This window comes from Ambystoma mexicanum, chromosome 8 (genome assembly GCF_040938575.1).
Source record: "Ambystoma mexicanum isolate Mex_15411 chromosome 8, UKY_AmexF1_1, whole genome shotgun sequence".
NCBI lineage: Eukaryota > Metazoa > Chordata > Amphibia > Caudata > Ambystomatidae > Ambystoma > Ambystoma mexicanum.
This window is the reverse complement of record NC_090929.1, coordinates 444,580,504-444,600,323: the sequence shown is the minus strand read 5'-3', so window position 1 is coordinate 444,600,323 and position 19,820 is coordinate 444,580,504. Positions and strand designations below refer to the sequence as shown.

The 19,820-nt window shown below is 45.7% G+C and overlaps 1 protein-coding gene across 3 annotated transcripts in view; it reads left to right on the top strand.

Moving 5' to 3' along the window:
* The window catches only part of TMEM201 (transmembrane protein 201), a 353,510-nt gene that overhangs the window by 132,469 nt on the left and 201,221 nt on the right, over positions 1 to 19,820 (top strand). For 2 of the 3 annotated variants that reach the window (XM_069610021.1, XM_069610022.1), the window contains exon 6: positions 13,835 to 14,038. In XM_069610021.1, coding sequence (XP_069466122.1) covers positions 13,835 to 14,038 — 204 coding nt within the window. Of the gene's footprint in view, positions 1 to 13,834; positions 18,294 to 19,820 lie in introns of those variants that run through there. The other variant, XM_069610023.1, reaches the window with a different exon arrangement.

Genomic DNA, 19,820 nt, shown 5'->3' with positions numbered 1-19,820 from the left:
AATCTGGTTGATGGTAATGATGAAAGAAGCTGGCTATGTAAAGGACTCTATTAGAGATGGGCAGAAGTGTTTTCTTTGCCTCAAGGAAGCACTTGCATTACTTGAGATCAAATATTTTTCAAGTGGTGGTAGTTTTTATTTGTATTAATCAAATTCATGTAGTTGCATATATTTAGTTTGATCTGTTAATAATTTCATAATGTCATTGATTCATATATTCAGTTTTAAGTGTGATTGTACGTTGTAATTACATGATTGACACTGTCTTAATGGGGTAAGAGACTGCATCTTTTTTTATTTTGAATGATTGATTAGTCATTAAAATTCATTAATTCAAAAACAATCTGATCTATCCCATGTACACATTTGTTATATTTATTATGGCTGATCTCATTGGTCATGGGAAAACTGCCTATTCTGATTTGGTCTCAGATATTAAGTTCACCTATAACCAAGTGTTTACAATTCAGCGCCTGGAACAACCCCCGTCCCCACCCCCACCCTCCCCCCCCCTCTATTCCCTGCTCTTCCTGTGGCCCTTCTGCAGCCACCCCTCCTCCCTCCTTCTCTGCCTTTCCCCTTTTTTCTGCTGACGAGGTTTCCAGACAAGTCCGATCTATGAGTCTCGTCAAAACAGGTCCACCCCTGTTCCTCCAAAACTATCAAGGACCACATCGACTCCCTGGCTCCTGCCCTGGCTGACTTCTGCAATCACTCCCCCCCCCCACCCCCCCCCTTAAGCACTCCCTTGTGCACCCTCTTCTTAAGAAACCCTCTTCCGACCCCTCCTGCCCGGCTAACTATCGCCCAATCTCCATCACTCCCTTCCTGGGCAAGCTCCTGGAGAAACTAGGCCATCTCCCAGCTTAATCACCATGCTGAATCTGTTGGTAGTCTTCATGACCACCAGTCTGGCTTCAGAGCTGCCAGAAGCACGGAAACTGCTCACCTGAACATCCGTGAGGACCTGCTCTCGAACCTTGACTCGAACACTTTGTGTGTTCTCATTTTGCTCGATCTCTCTTCTGCCTTTGATACCGTCAACCATGCCATCCTGCTCAACCGTCTCCGTGATAACGTGGGTATCACTGGTCAGGCCCTGGCGTGGCTGACCTCTTTCCTCTCCAATCGACCCTCCCAGGTCCAACTGGGGTCCTTCCTCTCTGACATCTTTTTCTCTACATGTGGTGTCCCCCCAGGGATCTAACCTCTCTCCCTGGCTGTTCAACCAGTATCTGGCACTCCTTAGCCACCGCATCGCTGCTCTCTGCCGCAACTTTCAGTGCTATGCGGATGATACCCAGCTCATTTTCAGGCTACCCTCAGCCTCCTCCTCTCCTTCCCTCATCTCCGACTGTCTTTCTGCTATCCAGGAATGGTGTGCCGCCAATTACCTCTGCCTTAATGCCAGTAAGACTGAGATTCTACCCATCGGCACACCCACTCCCTCCTTCCCTGCAGCTCTCTGGCCGGCCTCTCTTGGCCCTCTTCCTGCTCCTACCTGCAAGGCAAAAAACCTTGGGGTCATCTTCGACTCCACACTCTCCTTCTCTCCTCACATATCTGATGTTTCTAAGCAGTCGCACTACCAGCTGCACCTCCTCAGAGGTATCCTTCCCTTCCTCTCCTTCCCCCAGAGGCTCACTGTCTCCAGAGCCCTGGTTCTCTCGAAGCTGGATTACTGTAACAGCCTCTATCTAAATCTGCCTGCCTCTACTCTCCGTCCTCTGCAACTCATACAGAACAGGACTGCGAGACTTGTCCTTGGCCTCAAGCCCAGGGACCGTATCTCTCCAGGACTGAAATCGCTACACTGGCTCCCGGTGGCTGCGAGGATTAAGTTCAAAACCCTCTGCATTGTCCACAAGGCCTTCTGGGGCCTGGGGCCAAAATACCTTCAACTCTTCCTAAATATCTTCCTTCCCGAGCTCTTCGCTCATCCGCCTCCAACTCCCTCAGGGTCAGCCGCTTCTCCAAGCAACGAGTTGGTGGTAGATCTCTCTCCGCAGCAGGGGCCTCCCTCTGGAACAGCCTTCCTGCCTCCCTGAAACTTGAGGAGAACCATCTCCGGTTCCGGAAGCACCTCAAAACTTCCTCTTTGCTTCTGCTTTCTCTCCCCCTCTCCCCTGCTAATTACTGAAAATGCACTGAATCTGCAACTGGGCCACTTACCAATCTCGGTCCTTGGTCCAGCAACTCTCCCCTGCCCCCCCTGGCAACCCATGCACTGCGGGACTGTCTCTGTATCCCTACAGCCCCCCCTTCCCAGCACTCGTCTGCACTTACCTTGCACTTGCCACCAGCTGACCCTTATTTATCTTGTTTTACTAACCCTGCATTGCACTTTCCTCTCCCTTTCCCCCTGGCACTTTTCCCTTCCCCTCTACCCATGCACTTGCGCGATCTGAATGACACCTGGCCTAGTAAGATCGTTGTCCGTCTCACCTTAGGGGGTTAACCTCCCCCTCTCCCCCCCACCCCCCTGAATATTTAAAAAGAAAATACATTGTAAGGTCTCAAGAGAGACATTTACAATGCTGTTTTTATGATCAAAAGAAAATCGGGCATTGTGTAAATAGGTCTTTTTCTTTTGAGACCTTTAAAATGAGGTCTTTTCACATAGAACCACAATTAGTCCACACACCGATCACCCCTAACACCACACTAATGTACTGAAAAATATCGACATTATTACGTTGTATATTTAACAAGTTATTCAGTTGGTTCAAATAAGTACTCGCGGATATACTAGAATATTTAAAAATATGCAGATGCCACTGTACTGTAATGTGGGTCTGCTATCACAGATGAGTGCGCATATAGTGACAGGGACAGAAAGGAGGGTGGCAGCCCAGCAGAAAATTGTCCCAGCCTGGGGATAAAAGATGGGCATGTGGAGTGGGGTAGTGGTGCCCCACTAATCTTCCAGGTGATCACAGCTATCTGCAGCGAGGCGGGAGACCCTAGGAGAAAATGGTGGACATGGTGGTAAAATGGCCTGGAGGTGGTCCCAGCAGGTAAGACTCTACTCTACACTGAAGTGGAGTCAGCAGGATGCCCAGCCTAGACTTATAGCAGCGGAAAATCCCAACCGGGATATGCATGCACTGCATCCAGCCATTATGGCCTTATTTAGCCCTAAAATGCACAAACGGCATCACAGAACACATTTGTACCCAATAATAAATGATTACATGACACCAGCCTCTCAACAGAGAGCAACACACACCCTTCCCAGCAGCCTCCAATCCATCAGTGGCTCAGAAAGGCACCACGGGCCAATCATGTCCATGGGCCATTCACACGCCGTTCCATCCAGGGACCTATCAACCTGCAGCTCACTCGGCCACCAGGGGCCAATTCAAGCCCTGTGTATGTATATAATCCTGACCCAAGACTGCGGCTGGGATCGAAAGATCACTGGACCGCTTATCTCACATCCGGAGGATTCGCTGGCCCATGAAGTAAGCCATATCTCCCTTGCGGGCCCATTCGGCAAGCATCACACCCCTGCGTGCCCCCCCCCCCCCCACTCACACTTCTGCCTAGTAGCACACCCTCTTCCTCACCAGCCCTCCACCTCCGACACATTCCCACGCACTACCAGTGGGCGCCACAGATCACATAATTTAGGGCCACTTTCATTTCACTTTATCCTCCTTTACATCAACTGGCCATAATTAGAGGCACTGCTTGTCGTAGAGCCTTAAAACGGAATCCGCTGAACAGGAACCGCATAGTGACTCACAATCTGACCGCCAGCACTACACAAACTTAAACGCAGTGTCGATCCGACCGAAACGTATCACTTTAACTCCAGAACACTCCTGATTACTTAGTATCACAGGGCTTTGCGGTGAGAAATCACTGTCTCATGCACTAAGTGGCAGCACACATTGCTTAGCCTCTAATCAGACCACCAACCAAGTTTACGTCAATATGATCCATCCCACTTGACTAACTCGTTCCGGCACAACCTTAGACTCAACAGGCTCATGCCCCACCGCCCCCAATGATCAACACATGCCTCTAGGTGGGCAATGTAGCCACTATGGCAAGGTCAGAGGCCTGACTTTTTTTGCAAGTACACTTTAACCATATGTACAGTCCACAGGAACAGGCCCCTGTCAACCCTGCATCATACTGGTCTCATCGGGCCGGGGGGTGGGAGGGGGTCGCTTACCCAGTATGGACACAAGGGATGCTGCATTAGTAACCACCAGTACATGCCAATCAGGCAGGGTCTTGCGTACTAAATGCCCTAAGATGATGATATCCCTTGTTTCCATCCTCTAGCTGCCCACCAGCCCCCTTACACGGGGTCCATCAATCATATACTGACCACGGCAAGAACCTGCTCCTCCTTAGTACGGATCTCTAAAAATATAATACAGAACCATATCTAACCTTTCCCTTGCTCCTTGGTGCTTCCACATCACCCTTCTCTAATGGAGTGTTCAATATTTTTAAACTGTATTTGTATTTTACATAAACTGCTTTTGTCCACCCAATATGTGATGCACATATGCTAAATACTTTTGAAATATGGTCACCTTACAATTGGGCAAGAATGCCATATAAATATGATCGCGTGATTGTGCACTGAATACACTTTGTCACATCTCCTCACGCATAATCAGTTATCACCACAAAATTCAATTGAATTACAACTTTGCACTGTCTCAGAGCCTTGATAAAGACCATTAGATCGAAACACATGTTAGCTTTGCTTATGGAGCGTTTCCTTTGTATGAAATAAAAAACCTCTGCACTACAGATATCTGTGGCATGACTTATTTGAATGCGCTACACACGCCAGCCTAATGAATCTAACCTCATTCAATCCAGCGCCAGGACCGACTGGGTTCCCTTAAACCCCTTTCCCACTTATTTATGTATTTTTAAATCCTTGCATTATATTTGATCCAGTGAGTGCAACAGTACAGGCATGGTCCAAAATCTATAAGAGACTCCAATTGGAGATGCCATACTACATGGACGCTCCTCTCTGGAACTTTCCCGGCATTGCACCATCATTCGATGCAGATATACAAAGAATCTAGGACCCAGATGGGGAGTTTAGGATGCGGGACATATACCCGAATGGGAAGTTTGTCAGCCTAGAAGACTTTAAGGCTACGGTGGGGAGGAATCAGTTACAGGTGCTACAGTACCATCGCATGAGGCTGGCCTTTAAGGCTAGATGGCCACTGTTTCTGGATGAACCCCCAGCGCACGATTGCTTCCTGTCATTATCCTGCCAATCGGGCACTAGTGTCTCCAAACTGTACGCAGGAACACACGCCCACATTGAACCTAATCAAAACATCTTGGGAGGGAGACATGGGCATAACCATAGAAGACAAAAAGTGGAATAAATACTGTGAACTGACCAAGACGGTGTCTATCAATGCAGGCCTCCGCCAGGTACAATTTAAAATACTGAACAAACTGCACTATACACCTGTAAAAGTAGCTAAATGTACAGAAAACCATGCAAGCAGTTGCCAAAAATGTGGAATAGACTGTGCTGATTCATTTCATATGTACTGGGAGTGCCCATATATCCAAGAGTTCTGGGGAAAAGTGGCTGAAATACTGCAGAAAATAACAGATACCAGTAGACCACCCACCCCAGAAATACTTGTTTGGGGATATTGGTAAGATGTCAGAGGTAACAAGAAGACTGTTTAATGTGGCGTGCGCAGTGGCTAAGAAGTGCATACTGCAGAACTGGAAAAGCTTGCACGCACCAAGTGTAAATCATTACTTCAAGGAATTAACATACGTTAATGAGTGCGAGGAACAATTTGTAATGACACTCCCAAGGACAAGCAAACCCAAAGACATCTGGGGACCGTTTAGGGTATACTTGTGTGAGCTGGCATCTGCCGAAAACAGTCCTGTGAGGGGAAATGCACAGGAACTGTAAAAAGTATGTATAAGATGGCCTATAAGACTGTGTTCCGTTTAAGATCAGATTGATTATGTAACAGTGTTGTTGCAGTGAAGTGTACCGCAGTTAATAAAGTTTAAAAAAAAAATAAAATCCTTGCATTATTTGCACTCCTGCGCACTGAAATGTACTTGTAGGTATTTGTTAGTTTTCCTCCCACTAGGTGCTACGTGCAGTGTATGTGCTCATCTTTCTTACTGATATCTACTGGAAGTGAGGGGTATTCCTCAGACTATCATTTGTGGCATTTTGGGTCCTGAACATTCATCTGTAAATGTTTGTTGTCCAGGGTTGCCTTTTTCTCCCCACCTCTTGGCTTGCTATGTATTTGTATTTATTTGAAAACAGGGATGTCAATTGCGAACAGAAATAACTTGCAATAACACTTTTACAGATAGCTGAGGCATCACCACAGCGGGTGTCTGTACAATAGCTCAAAGGGGAACGAGTGGCGAGCCAGTTTCTGAGGGTGTAAAAGGTGGGACCTGTATCTAGAACAAAACAAGCAGTTAACATTAACTTAAGGGGACAAGTGGTTCAAACTAAAGAGTACTATTTAAATATACAATATTACATTTCGATTGGATTGTGTCCAACGTATTCCTCATCTTAGATGTATTCCATCCAGCTTTAGCTGCTCCGGAAAAAAAATTCGTCAGAGGGCGCTGTGCGTCGATGTCGTCGAGTCGATGGTCCATCGAAGGCCTCCGTCGAGGGTGACCTCATCGGGTATACAAGTAGCACGCGTGGCGTCCGTTGGCCTCAGTTCCGTTTTTCCGTGGTACATGTTGCTTCAGAGATTCGACCTGCCTCGAATTCTGTGACGTAGTGAATATTACTAGAGAATATCCCCGAAAAGAATGAAGTGCCCCACAAAACATTCTTCCGAAGAGTGGGAAGCATTCAGAATTAAAATGATGGGGGTGTTCGGAAAAAGCGAAGTCTCGGTCCGCGCCTTCTTCGGAAGCCAGCAGGGAGCGTCATCACTCCGACACTCGCACGCCCTCGAGCCCGGGTGATCGAAGAAGGAAGGATCGAGAACCTTCCAGGATGCTGAGCGAGATAGTCGACCGCTCGAGGTCACCGACGCCATCCGAAACCCAACACACCTCGAAGGGCAAATCTTTCAAACAGCGCCTCGAAGCTGACTCGGTCAACGACCACTATTCCATAGGCACCATCGACGCCTTTGTCGACGTCGACCCCCGAAGCCCTCGGTGCCAAGGTTCCAAAGGCTCCAGTTCAGCCAACTCGACCAGAAAAAGGAAAAGAGAAGGCTGCAAAGCCTGTAAGGCTTTCAGGGTCCACTAACGCACCTCCTCTGCCTCTCCCAGAAAAGGTTTTTAAACCTCTTCCTAGAGAGGAATTTTTCAAGTCCTTGAACTCAATTGATGAGGAACAGGAGAGATCTGATGAGGAGAATGTGCCTTTTGGATTGGAATATGGTACACCAAATGTCCCAGAATGCCTGATTCCTGAAGAAAGCAGGATGAGGGACCTAGTGGAGTCCTTGCATAATGCAAGTGCCATTGATACATCTCCATAAACAGATTTTGGCAGGCCAGAAACAGGAGAGCATGCCAGTCCCTCATATCGTCAACTAATGACAAAAGTGGTTGATTATTTAGGAGGGGCTAGACCACCACCCCAATTCATCCAGGATGATTTGACTGATATATTGGACCATGGTCCCACTGAAGATCCAATCCTACCCTTCCATGTAACCTCGCAAAATAGGGTGGCCAAAAATTAGGAGACTCTGGATTCTATTCCTCCAGTAAATAAATCCCTTACTTCAAAATACCGCCCTGCCAGTTGCGACCCCGGCTATCTGTCTACACATCCCACTCCTGAGAGTCTGGTGGTACAGGCAGCCACAGCTTCAAATAAAATGGCGTACCTGTCTATCCCTCCGGACAGCGACGTTAAGCGTGTGGATGGCTGGGCACCTAAGGTATTTTCAGCTGGGAGTATGGCGTTAAAATCGGCCAACTCCACATGTGCCTTGTCAAAATTTTCGTACACTCTGTGGGAGTGCATTGGAATGGCGGCGGAGCACATACCAGAAGGGGTTTAAAGGGAAGGATTCCTAGCCATTGTTAGAGATGGAAAGGAGACATGCAGGAATCCCTTGATTCTGGATTGGACACTGTAGATGGTGTGAGCAGGTCCATAGGTAGTAGCACAGTAATATGCAGATTTGCTTGGTTACGGAAGTCGGGTTTCGCACCAGACGTACAGAACCCCCTTCTGAACATGCCCTTTGACGGGTCTCACCTTTTTGGCAGCAAGGCTGACGAGAGCCTTAAGAGGTTGCAGACCTCAAAAGAAGCTGCCAAGTCTTTAGGAGCTGCTATTAGGCAACCTCAGCCTTTTCGTGCGCCAGGACAATCTTGGAGGGGACGATCCTATAGTTACTACTCCTCATATGGAAAGGCGAGAGAAATGGCCAGTCAAAGGGGCCAGAAAAAGACCACTTGCGGGGGGATGAGGAAAATGTGCAAAGCCAGCTCCAGCTGCAGCCTCTTTGCCATCAGCAACCGCCACAAAACCACTTTGAGGACTTGCATCAAGAGACACCTATGGGAGGCAGGCTGTCACAGCATCTGCAAGAATGGCGAGCCATTACTTCAGATGTTAAGACTTCAGAAATAATAGCCCAAGGTTACTGCCTTCCTTTTCTAACACAACCTCAAAAACATCCACCAGGGAGACATCCTTTGCAGTTTTCAGACCCGCTCCTACATCGGGAAGTTCTAACCCTGCTGGAGAAAGGTGCTATAGAGCCAGTACCTGTAGCGGAGAGGAACAAGGGATTGTACTCCCCATATTTTTCTTTGTCCAAAAAGGACGGCGGACTGAGACCCATTTTGGACTTAAGAAACTTGAATAAGCTCCTCAGGAAGGACAAGTTCAAGATGGTCACCCTTTCTCAGGGTTGTTTGGTGTCATTGGACCTCCAGGATGCTTATTTTCATGTGCCAATTCATCTCAAGCACAGAAAATACCTGAGTTTCGTAGTTGGTGACTCACACTATCAGTTTCGAGTCCTGCCATTCGGATTGGCCTCCGCCCCGAGGGTCTTCACCAAGTTGATGGTGGTGGTGGTGGCAGCGCACCTCAGGAGAGGGGGATTCACGTTTACCCCTACCTGGACAATTGGTTGATCGGGGCACGTTCTGACGAACAAGCACTAGATCATCTGAAAGTCACCTGCAACTTCCTCCACAGACTGGGCTTCTCCCTCAGAAGTCACAAATGACACCTTCCCAACAGATCCAGTACATAGGGGCTGCATTGGACACATCCTTGGGAAAAAGCTTTCCTCCCAAGTCAAGGGCTCAAGACATTGTTCAGATGGTTTCCAAATTCCAAAAAGCCCAAAATCCCCAGGCCTACGACTTCTTAAGGTTGCTCGGCCTCATGGCATCCTGCATCTTCCCAGTGCCAGAAGCACGCCTGAGGATGAGATCCCTTCAATGGGCTTTAAAGACTCAATGGTCCCAGTTCTCAGGGCAAATGACGGATCTTCTTCAGATTCCGCACAAGGTTTGGCAGGATCTTCTGTGGTGGAATTGCACAGAGAATATCCTAAAAGGAGAACAGTTTTGGCAACCATGGCCGGAGATTACAGTAGTGACGGACGCCTCACTAATGGGTTGGGGAGCTCATGCCAACGATCTGACAATAAGCGGTCGTTGGTCTCCATCGGAGTCCAAACTACACATCAACCTTTTAAAGCTGAGGGCAATCGGCCTAGCGCTGGAGGCTTTTCTGCCACCTGTCAGGGGAAGACATGTCCGAATGACAGACAACACAGTGGCCATGCACTATTTAAGCAAGAGGTGTAGGGTCACTACCTCTGTGCAGAGAGGCAATGCAGCTCTGGTATTGGGCAATTCAAGAAGGAATCTCCTTAACGGCAGTACATCTAGCCGGGGAGGAGAATATGACGGCAGATGCTCTGAGCAGGTAGAGCATGGTGTCCCACAAGTGGGTCTGGCTCAGGAAGTCATTCAAGAGATCTTCACCCTTTGGGGAACCCCTCAAGTTGACCTATTTGCGACCGGAATCAACCGGAAGTGCGAAAGGTATTGCTCAAGGGAATTTCCCCTCAGAGGAGCCCTAGGGGACACGTTTGTGGTGGAATGGAACTTCCCACTATTATACGCGTTCCCTCCGATTCCCGTCATTCCTCGCATCATCAGAAGACTGAGACGATTCGGAAACCGCATGATCCTAATTGCCCCGCATTGGGCCAGGAGAGCGTGGTATCCGGACCTTCTAGACATGTTCATCTGTCCCCCGGTACGTCTTCCTCCGAGAGAGGACCTTCTCTCACAAATGGAGGGTCCGGTTCTTCATCCAGAGGTCAAGATGCTAAACGTTCACGCTTGGTATCTGAAAGGCTGAGATACAAGGATTGGACCTTCCAGATGACATAATGGAGGTGTTGCTTTCGGCAAGAAGACCAGCAACAAAATCTCTATGCCGTTGGAAAAAGTTTTGCAACTGGTGCAGGGAAAAGAATGTTGATCCTTTTCTATGTTCGATTCTGGAAGTACTGTCCTTCCTCTTGTCCCTAGCACATAGAGGTCTAAATGTTGGGACCATTTAAAGGTGATCTTGCAGCGCTTTCCTTCTTCATTCCTTTAGTAGTACAATTCTTAAAATGACTCACCTATGTGTTTCCTCCTTATCCTTTCCAAGTGCCAATTTGGGATCTTAATCTGGTTCTAAAATTCTTAATGTGTGCCCCTTTTGAACCCTTGCACACTTGTCCATTAAGATCACTGACATGGAAAACTGCTTTCCTAGTTGCTTTAACATCTGCAAGAAGAGTGAGCAAATTGCAGGCACTGTCTTCTGGGCCACACTATACTGTATTCCACAGGGACAGAGTGGTATTGAGGGTTAAACCCTCATTTTTGTCCAAAGTTGTGTCCAATTTTCATTTTAAATCAGAAAATGGTTATACCCGCTTTCTACCCTGCACCTCGTCCTAGTAAGGAGGAGGAAAGATTGCACAGGTTGGACCCGAAAAGAGCTCGAAGCTCTTACATCTCTAGGCTCTCCAAGATTAGAGTGGATAATCAACTTTTCGTTGGCTACACCGGAAGGAAATTGGGTCAATCGGTGTCAAAACAAACCATATCACGTTGGATTGTGCTTTGCATTTCAGAATGCTACAGATTAGCAGGGAAAGACCCACCAGAGGGCTTAAGGGCCCATTCCATCAGAGGCCTGCTTCTTCGACAGCCCTTCAAGGAGGTGTTCCCATAAGATCCATATGTGAAGCAGCAACTTGGTCTTCGCTGCATACTTTTTCAAAATTCTGTAGTCTGGGTGCTTCCCAGTCTAAGGAGCTGAATTTTGGTAAAGCAGTACTATATTCAGCCATTTAAGGGTATCAAAATTCATAATTAAATAAATCTACTCCCTCCTCCAGAGAATTGTCCATACTGCTTTGGGAGTCTAAGATGAGGAATACGTTGGAGGACACAATCCATTAGAAGAACAAGTTACTTACCAACTGATAATGTTCTTTCGATTGGATGTTCCTCCAACATATTCCTCATCGCCCTCCCAGCCTACCCCTCTGGATTTTTCTGGGTTATTGCCGCTTCAACTCTCGCAAGGCTGATACCTGCTTACCGGCACAATCTACACAGTAGAACAAGAGTGAGGGGGTAAAAACAGAACTGAAGCCAACGGGCGCTGCGCGTGCTACTTGTATACCCGATGACGTCACCCTCGACTCAACGACATCGGCACGCTCTGCCGAAATATTTTGCCGAAGCTGGATGGAATACATCTAAGATGAGGAATACGTTGGAGGAACATCCAATCGAAAGAACGTTACCAGTTGGTAAGTAACTTGTTCTACTACGTGTCACTGGAGGCGGTTGTGGGGAATGTTAGGGAGGATGGGCAGAGTGTAGGGGAGCTCCCTATTTGACAAGTAAGTGAAGTTTAAGCCTAGCTATGAAGAGATCCAGTTGGTTTTGTTTTGATTGTTATGGGCAGTGGGTTCCAGTGGAATGTAGCGAGAAAGTGGAAGCGAGACAAGGCATAGGGAGTGCATGAGAGGCTGAGATTGAGTGCATAGGAGGGGAACGAGGTGATGAGTAAATGTAGATGCAGACAGGAACTGAGGAGCCAAGACCATTGATGGCTTTGCATACTAGGAACTTGGAAAGAGCATGTTGTCAGTATTTAATGTACACCTCTGTAAAGCGCACAGTTGCTTCTCAAGGCTAGGTCCCTGCTCAATAAATAACATAATGATAAAAGTAGATAGAAGTGGGGGAGGAATTAGGTAGGTTGTAGATTGCAGGTAGGTAATTTGAGGGTTTTGTCTAGAGGAAGAATGCTTGAGCAGTAGTCCAGTTTGCTGATCGAGTCGAATATAGTTTTTGTAGAGTGGTTAGTAAGAAAGCAATGTATTTTCAGAATGTTGAGGTTAATACGAGCAGCAGATCAATGAGTTGTAGTGATAAATTGTTAGTCATAGGCCGCCATCAGGGGACTCCAAGATTGAGCCTTGGCTGAAGGAGGACAAAGGTCCGGTGGGTAGGAGATCTTGATGAGGCAGGCGTTGGCATTGATAACGTTTGTAATCCGTTCCAAGATGGCTGGGGTGAAAGTGGGAAATTAGAAAAGTATTTGTATTGTGCCTCCCACCGGGTAGTGGACATACATTTTACTTAGGAGTTGGTAGTCTTCCTATGTCCCGTTGCTGTTTTTATACATGCTCTTACTGTGTGATGTGTAACCCAAAGTACTTATTTGATCTTCTGGGTATTCTGTGTGTGGTTTTAAGTGTACTTTTTTCAGTTGCCCCTAGAGATTTCACCACACTGGTAACTATGGAGAATTACACTTCCCTACCAACCTCCATCCTCCCTTGAGTTAAGCCTGACTGGTCTGCCATAGCTACCAGTTGGGTGTTGGTCTTTCTTTTTGTCGGAAACACTCACTTGCCTTTAGGTTAGAGATGGTTTTTACACCATTGACTAAAGGAATGTGGTAAAATGACCAAACATGGGTCAACAAGACCAAGACTCTATAGTTGTGGGTTTTTGGGTTTTTGCTTTTTGTTGGGGATGCCTTATCCTTTTACTTTGTGCACTTGCAAGCAAACAATTATTCCACTCTGTTCTTACAACATCCCCCAACCTGAAATGTTATACTGGGCATCTCTATGCATCCTCTTTGAATGCATACTGTTCTAATAAGCTTGAAAGGTTCACCGTCTGTCTATGTAAATAATGTAACTGCTTTTTTAAACCTGGTTCTGCAGACTCTGATTACAGATCATTGCAATCAGCCCCTAGTGTGGTGTTTCGTCACTGTACCAGTCATGCTTTCACCGCTTCAGTCCATGTTCCGATTCTTTTTAGCTCAATTAAAGGGACTATGGCTCCTTTTGTAGTAAATAACGGTCGACCAATGCATTGGAGAATATAACGGACAGTATGATTGATGTTGGACTGCTTTAAACTATGCAAAAGGTTCTTACTGTGTCTAACAAAAAACCCTATATAACCACTTGATCCCCATGCCATTCGATTTGGGGAACCCCTGTCTACTAGTCATAGAATTTGTTTTTCTGTGCAGTCAACAGCACTAGTCTATTGTTTTGTAAGAGGAAGAACTTTAATTTTATAATGGGTCTAAGGACCAAATGCTGAAATTGTGGGAGATGGTGAGGACCACTGCTGTTGCATTTTGTTCTTGTCCTCTGAAACATGTTTGAAGGATCATGACTGCAATGAAATGCAAAGCATCTCCGTAGAAATTCTTGTAGGTCAGTAATGTTCTATTCTATGCATTGCACTAATTGTTTTATTTGTTTTTTTCTCTTGCATTGTTAAGGTTACGCCGGATCGATGCCTTTGCCTCCTTCCTCTGGGTCTTGGTGATGGGGCTCCATCTAATGGAATGGTATCTGCAGGTTGACTCCCCTGCCTGGATGGACACCTTGAAACTTGGATTCGCGTCGCTTTGCTGCTTGGTTGGTTTTGCTGCAGCAGTCGCTACTCGGAAGCCTTCTGTTCAGCGTAGGGGTCGACCCCGAAGGTCAGAGCAGTGACCACAGCAAGGATTCCTCAGAGCGCTTGTGTCCTGAACTTTCACAATATGATGACTGCTTTTCTTCCCTCTTTACCTCCCTTCCCTGCTGCCGTCTCATCTCATTTTATCAAGCTGCCCCATCTTCAAATCTTTCTTCTCTTCACTCTTAAAAGTACAGGTCTTTCTCATCCTTCAGAAACTTGATCAGACTGGCATTTAGGAATTGGGTAAAGGTGGCTGTATGGATGAACAAGCAAAGATTTTTTTTTTCTTCCGGCTGGGGCAGTTTCCAATATGGTGCTAATGAATGCTAACTTTTTTTTAACTTTTTTTTTTTTACACTAAAGGGATTCTCAAGTACTATCTCATTGTGTGTAAATTGGATTGGAGAATAATACAGTATCTGATACCTGCTGAGATTTATTCAAAAACCCCGCTCTTTTTGCTAAGCCGGAATAGGATCAGGGTGGTGTCTTGGAATTCAGCCTGACTTAGCAACAACCCCTGAAAGAGCGAACTTTTCTAGGCATAAAGTGTTTTGTGGCTTTAAAAGGCTTTAAAATGCCTAGGGGCCACATGGATTTAAGCTTCTTCCTTCCACATTGGATGTTTAGATGGCTTTCTCTTTCTGAGCTTCCATGTCCTTGGTGACTTCTAAGAGGTTTCTTTTATTTGAGATCTCGCCTTGCGTTACAAAAGCCTCTGTAGAGAATGGGATCCTTCATGTTTAGGGTTTTGAAGTCTGAAACCCCATTATTTTCTAGGTGGCATTGTTGATCTTTAAACATGCTTACCTGGTTTTACTACATGGATTTATTTTTCTGCTACCTATTGTAGGCACCTGTTTGCAGTGCTGTCTGGGGGCCATTTGTAGTGTGTATAAATGTAAATCCTAACCCCATAAAATTCTCATTTACCACTGTTCGGAGAGTCTGGCAGTACTTGGTTATATAAGGGACTGGGTGAGTGCGCACCCAGCCACTTCAGTAGCCTAAGAGTACAGACATGAGTGTAACCTTTACACTTTTTTTATACGCCTACTGTACCAAGTTGCAGCCATTTTGACTACCCTGCTGTAAGAATTGCACAGTTAAGCATATGGACTTTGTGGTCTTGTTTACACAGGTTATATTAGCTAGTACTTCAGAGCGCGGAGCTACCGATCCAGGCCGCCTTTTGCCTGAGCAGTGCTTTGGTAGCCACACTGGGTGGGCCACTGTCATATTGCATGATTTCTTTGTAGTCTGCCATCCGGCTGCTTCCAATCAATGGGAAAGCTAATGGGTCATCAATATATCCAAACTGAATAACACTTTTGTTTTACCCTAAAGGTTCACATGTTTTTAATGGTTAATCCATATTCACTGCATCCTCGCTAAAATACTTTTCCGGGTGACTTCTCTGCTGCCAAAATGTTCTGCTTGAGATGAGGTTTGTCTTCACTTTCTCCCAGCTGCTAAATGCCTCCCCACTGTTTAGCCCACGTTTTAGCTTGCTCCGTCCCATTGCTGGCTGCCAAATCTGCCCTTGCTAAATATGGCACCTCCAACTTTCCCTGTGGCTCTTATTTGTAGGACTGGCCTTGCAGGTGGGTCCAGCAGCATTTCTGCATAACTGGTCATTGCCCGTTGCAGCTTTTGAAGGGTGGCCCGCAGAAGTTGCCTCTAGATTGCAACTTTAAAGCTGTGGCGCTATGTGTGTCTCTTCCTTCGGCTCCTCTGGAGATCGGGCTCAGTATAGGGGGGGGGGGCAGGTGGAGATATGGGGTGTCTCCACACACCTTAACTCTGCAATGTGATTTTACTCAAAATGGCCTGTTCACATTAAGACACTTATCAATGTGACCCTGCCCAGCAAGATATAAAGTTACACTACGCTGGCCACTGAGGCCTTTCAAATGCTGCATTCTGTTCCACAATGCACAGCGGTCCGTATATAGGACAGCTTTGTAAAGGATGCCGGGCTGCTTGGATTTTCCGGGCCATTAGTGTCCCAGGCTCGTTGTAGGTTACCCATTACGTTTTGGATGTCTCTGGCTATATAAATGCTGTCATGTTGCAATGGGTCTCAATGGAATGAGACTAGCCAGTATTTTGCAGTCCACTGCTGCTACAGAGTGATTTATGTATTATGTTCGTTAATGTCCGATTTTATCATCTATCATGTGTCCTCCGTGAATTGACAATTGAAGTCTCTTCTTGACAAGTATAAACTGTAGTTTCTGAACACTGATTTTAGTAGACCTTTTATAATGGAGTACACCAGTAGGAATTCTGGTTCTAATCTTGTGCTACGACAGGTGCAAATGAAGTGGAACACAGTATTTTGTTTAGCCCATACACAAACCGACTTTTAAGCAGTTGTTTTGTAGAGGTTGTGGAAGCTTTTACTGTGGAAGGATGCGTTACTGCTTGATTTGCAACTTTGCTTGAAACAGTATGCACAATTCCATTGGCGTCCCAGTGTAACTCTAGGCTACTGTGATAAAGGATGTAGGTGCTAGTAGGAGTGCATGGTTTAGATTGAAATATACCCTGTGCAATTATAATGTAAACCTTTCTCTTGATAGTGTTTAGTAAACCCTACTTGGATTACCCAGCTGTCCTTATGTGGATCTGTTGGTGGGTTGGCACAGATTGTGAGGGGTTGCGTGCACACAAAGTGGGGTGAGCTGGAGTTCTGCAGTTTTAGCTTAAGTGTATCAATGTTAGAAAATGCAGGGTTTTTAATTGGGTGGGTATGCGCCCTTCACAGCCCCTGCCTGCTACAAACTAAAATAACCCAGCGCATTTGACAAGTAGGCCCTGTACTCTATACCTGCCTGATTGCCCCTTTTCTATTTTAACCCCGTCCTTCTGTGCCTCCCCAGGATCTTCCCTCCTGGGTATTAGAATGGTACTTCATGTTGCTTTTTTGCCATGTGTTCTCTTATTACTGGAAAATATATCCCTGACAATGCACAATGACTGAGCAGAATGGGTTTTCTGTCTTTTTTATAAACCACTGATAATGTGACACTAGTTTGCACTAAATACTGAGCGTTTGAGTTCAGGTGTTATCTAAACGCTGATCTGCGTTCGTACCTCCCTGTCCTGGCTCAGAGCTCAGTAATTGGTGCCAGTTGTATTTATGATTACTGTATTTATCACACTTTATTATTATTCTCAATGGGACAGTACACGGTTCAAAATGCACCCCACTGTACAGAAAGCAACATAGTTTGAGTCTTTCGGATGGGTGGCTGCATTTGCATAATGTTTTCTCATCCAACTATCGTGACATAACCTCATTCACCTAAATCATGTCTAACTGGAACATTTATGGCTGGCTTTTTGTCAGATGTGTAGCAAATCAGCCCTGGGCAGTTATGTCGCAGATTTCAGCACTGAGGTGGGGTTTGGCATTGAACTGAACACTGGTAGCAATGTAGGATTTGCTATTTAGAGGTTTTTGCAATATCGATTTGTTTTTAATCCACTTTTATTACGGCTTAATGTAGTACTGGAGCTCTTGCAAGGATCAAGTTAAAGAACCGGAGATGTTATGGATCTGGAGTTGCTGCATAGGGGTATAGTGGTGAAGGGTCTGTAGATGTTACAATGTTAGTGGGGGCTGCTGGAGAGCTCCATCTTGGGGGACAATGCCCATTTTGAAGAGTGGCTATTTGGACATGCTATGCGGCTGTCTGAGTTGTTGCTCGCTATTGCTCCATTAATCTACTAGTTTGGTAGTGTGCAGTATTTTAACTTGCAGAGCTCCTAAATGACTGCTGTATTTTTTTGTGGTAGCCGGCATTGTGCAGTCTTTCTTCCCATTTTAAATGTATATAAGCAGCCATCCAAGAAATATCTGGATATTTTGCCATTTAATACACTGGTATTCACCAAGTTCATTTTTAGCTTACCAGTTATTTGCCACCCCACTCCCCTGTGAATGGGGGCGTGGGGGAAGTGGGCCTCTATTTACTCAAAGACCATCTGAAGCCACAAAATGAAGGGGTTGCTTGGTTTGTTTCGCTCACTGACCTCCAGCCTGAGTGTGGTGAGAGTAGCAGCATTTGTGTTCAGTGCACTAATTTGGAGTGGGCAGGAGGGAAGGGTGCCGAGCCGTGTACTGTCCTGCATGTACTTTTATGTTGTGTTATCTAGATTTGTAATTTGTGGATTTGTCTGGAATTCTTTTTTATATAAACTGATTTGTAAATGCTGCTTTGTTGGGGCAGCTGCTCAGTGTTTAAAATAAATGGCTTCTGAGCTTTGAATGTCTGACTCCAAGTCCAGTCCTTTAGTGCAACTTGCTGCGTCTGATCTTCTGAAGTATTTTATGTTGCTGAGCTGTAACGCGGATCTCTTTTTTTATTCCTATTTCCGATTGGCCTGGCATGGCTTGTTTGTGAGTCCATTAAGTCATCTGGAAAAGTGCATGGGGAGGCAGCACTGCCTTCAATTGTGGTTGTTGTAATGAGGCATTCAGAGGACAAGAGACTGAGTGGCAACTGAATGAAACTACGGGTGGGAGGTTTGCAGAGCCAGCCTTTAGTTTATTTGTAGTTCCACTTTCCACTTTGCAAGTTGGGATTAGTTTCCATATCTTATATTAAGCCATTTCTGTGTATCTTTAGGACTCCTCAAAGCGTATAGACTTTGAACCGAAGGCCAGTTACTGTAGATGGGCACTATGTACAGTCCATCAACAGTAGATGGGCAAAGGGGCCTTCCGGAAGAGCCTGGTAGCCTTTCCCTGCCAACCAAGTGGTCTTAAATGGCATTTTACATAGACTGAGCTTGCACCGGTTTAACTGGAAAGGCCTCTTATGCACATTGCTCTACCATTCCCACCCTATACCCCTTTTGACACCCATGGATACAGTAACATGAAATGCAGACCCTTCTTGTCCCACTGCATTTTTTGATATCCCACAGGAGCCCCCTAGTTCAACGGTCCCACAGCATTAATAATTGGGTACATTTCTTTTTTTTCTGTCAATCTTTTTTATTGATATGTCAAAAACACTGAATTCATTAATAAAACAAGACAGTAACAATGTTGGTCAATTAAAGCAAGGCCTCGGTCCGTCGCCCACTGGCGCCTGTCCATAAAATCACTTATTGTAATTCATAGTGTTCATAAAGATCAACATTTGTCATTGTCCATTCAATTTCGCTTAATCCATGACAATGCATTAACATTCCATTTTATCAACTTTATAGTTCTTGTTAGTAACTGTGTTTCATAGGTACCCTTGGGATATAATCTTACAGTTGTGTGATCCATAGCGTGCTTAGTTAGAGAAAAGACAGTAAGAGAAAGGAGAGGGGAGGAAGGAAGAGAGGAGAAAGGAAGAGAAAGAAAAAACAAAATTAATTTAAGTTACCATCTTCACCAGAGTCATTGCTAGGTGCGGTTAGATTCAATTAAAATTACACTTCATCAGTTTCATCATAGTTCCAAGTATTGTCCTCAGTCTCTCTCAGAATCCCCTTATTTGGCTTCCATCAGTATACCATCTCCTTATTCTCAAGAAGTTCAGGGTTGAAGGAGGAATTTAATCAGTCTGGGTTGGAAGAACGTGTGTTCCTTTAATTGGGTACATTTCTAAAACGATCCGGATAAGCTCTCTGCCCTGTTTTCCTGCAATGCTCTGTGGTCTCCTAGTCTACAATCTGAACAATTTCCTGACGGTAAGTGCATACCTGGGGGACCTTAGTTTGCCTTACACTTTCGTAACCACTTGAACCTGACACAAAGATTGCATCATGCCCAGAAGATGGCCGGTGTTGCATGGAAG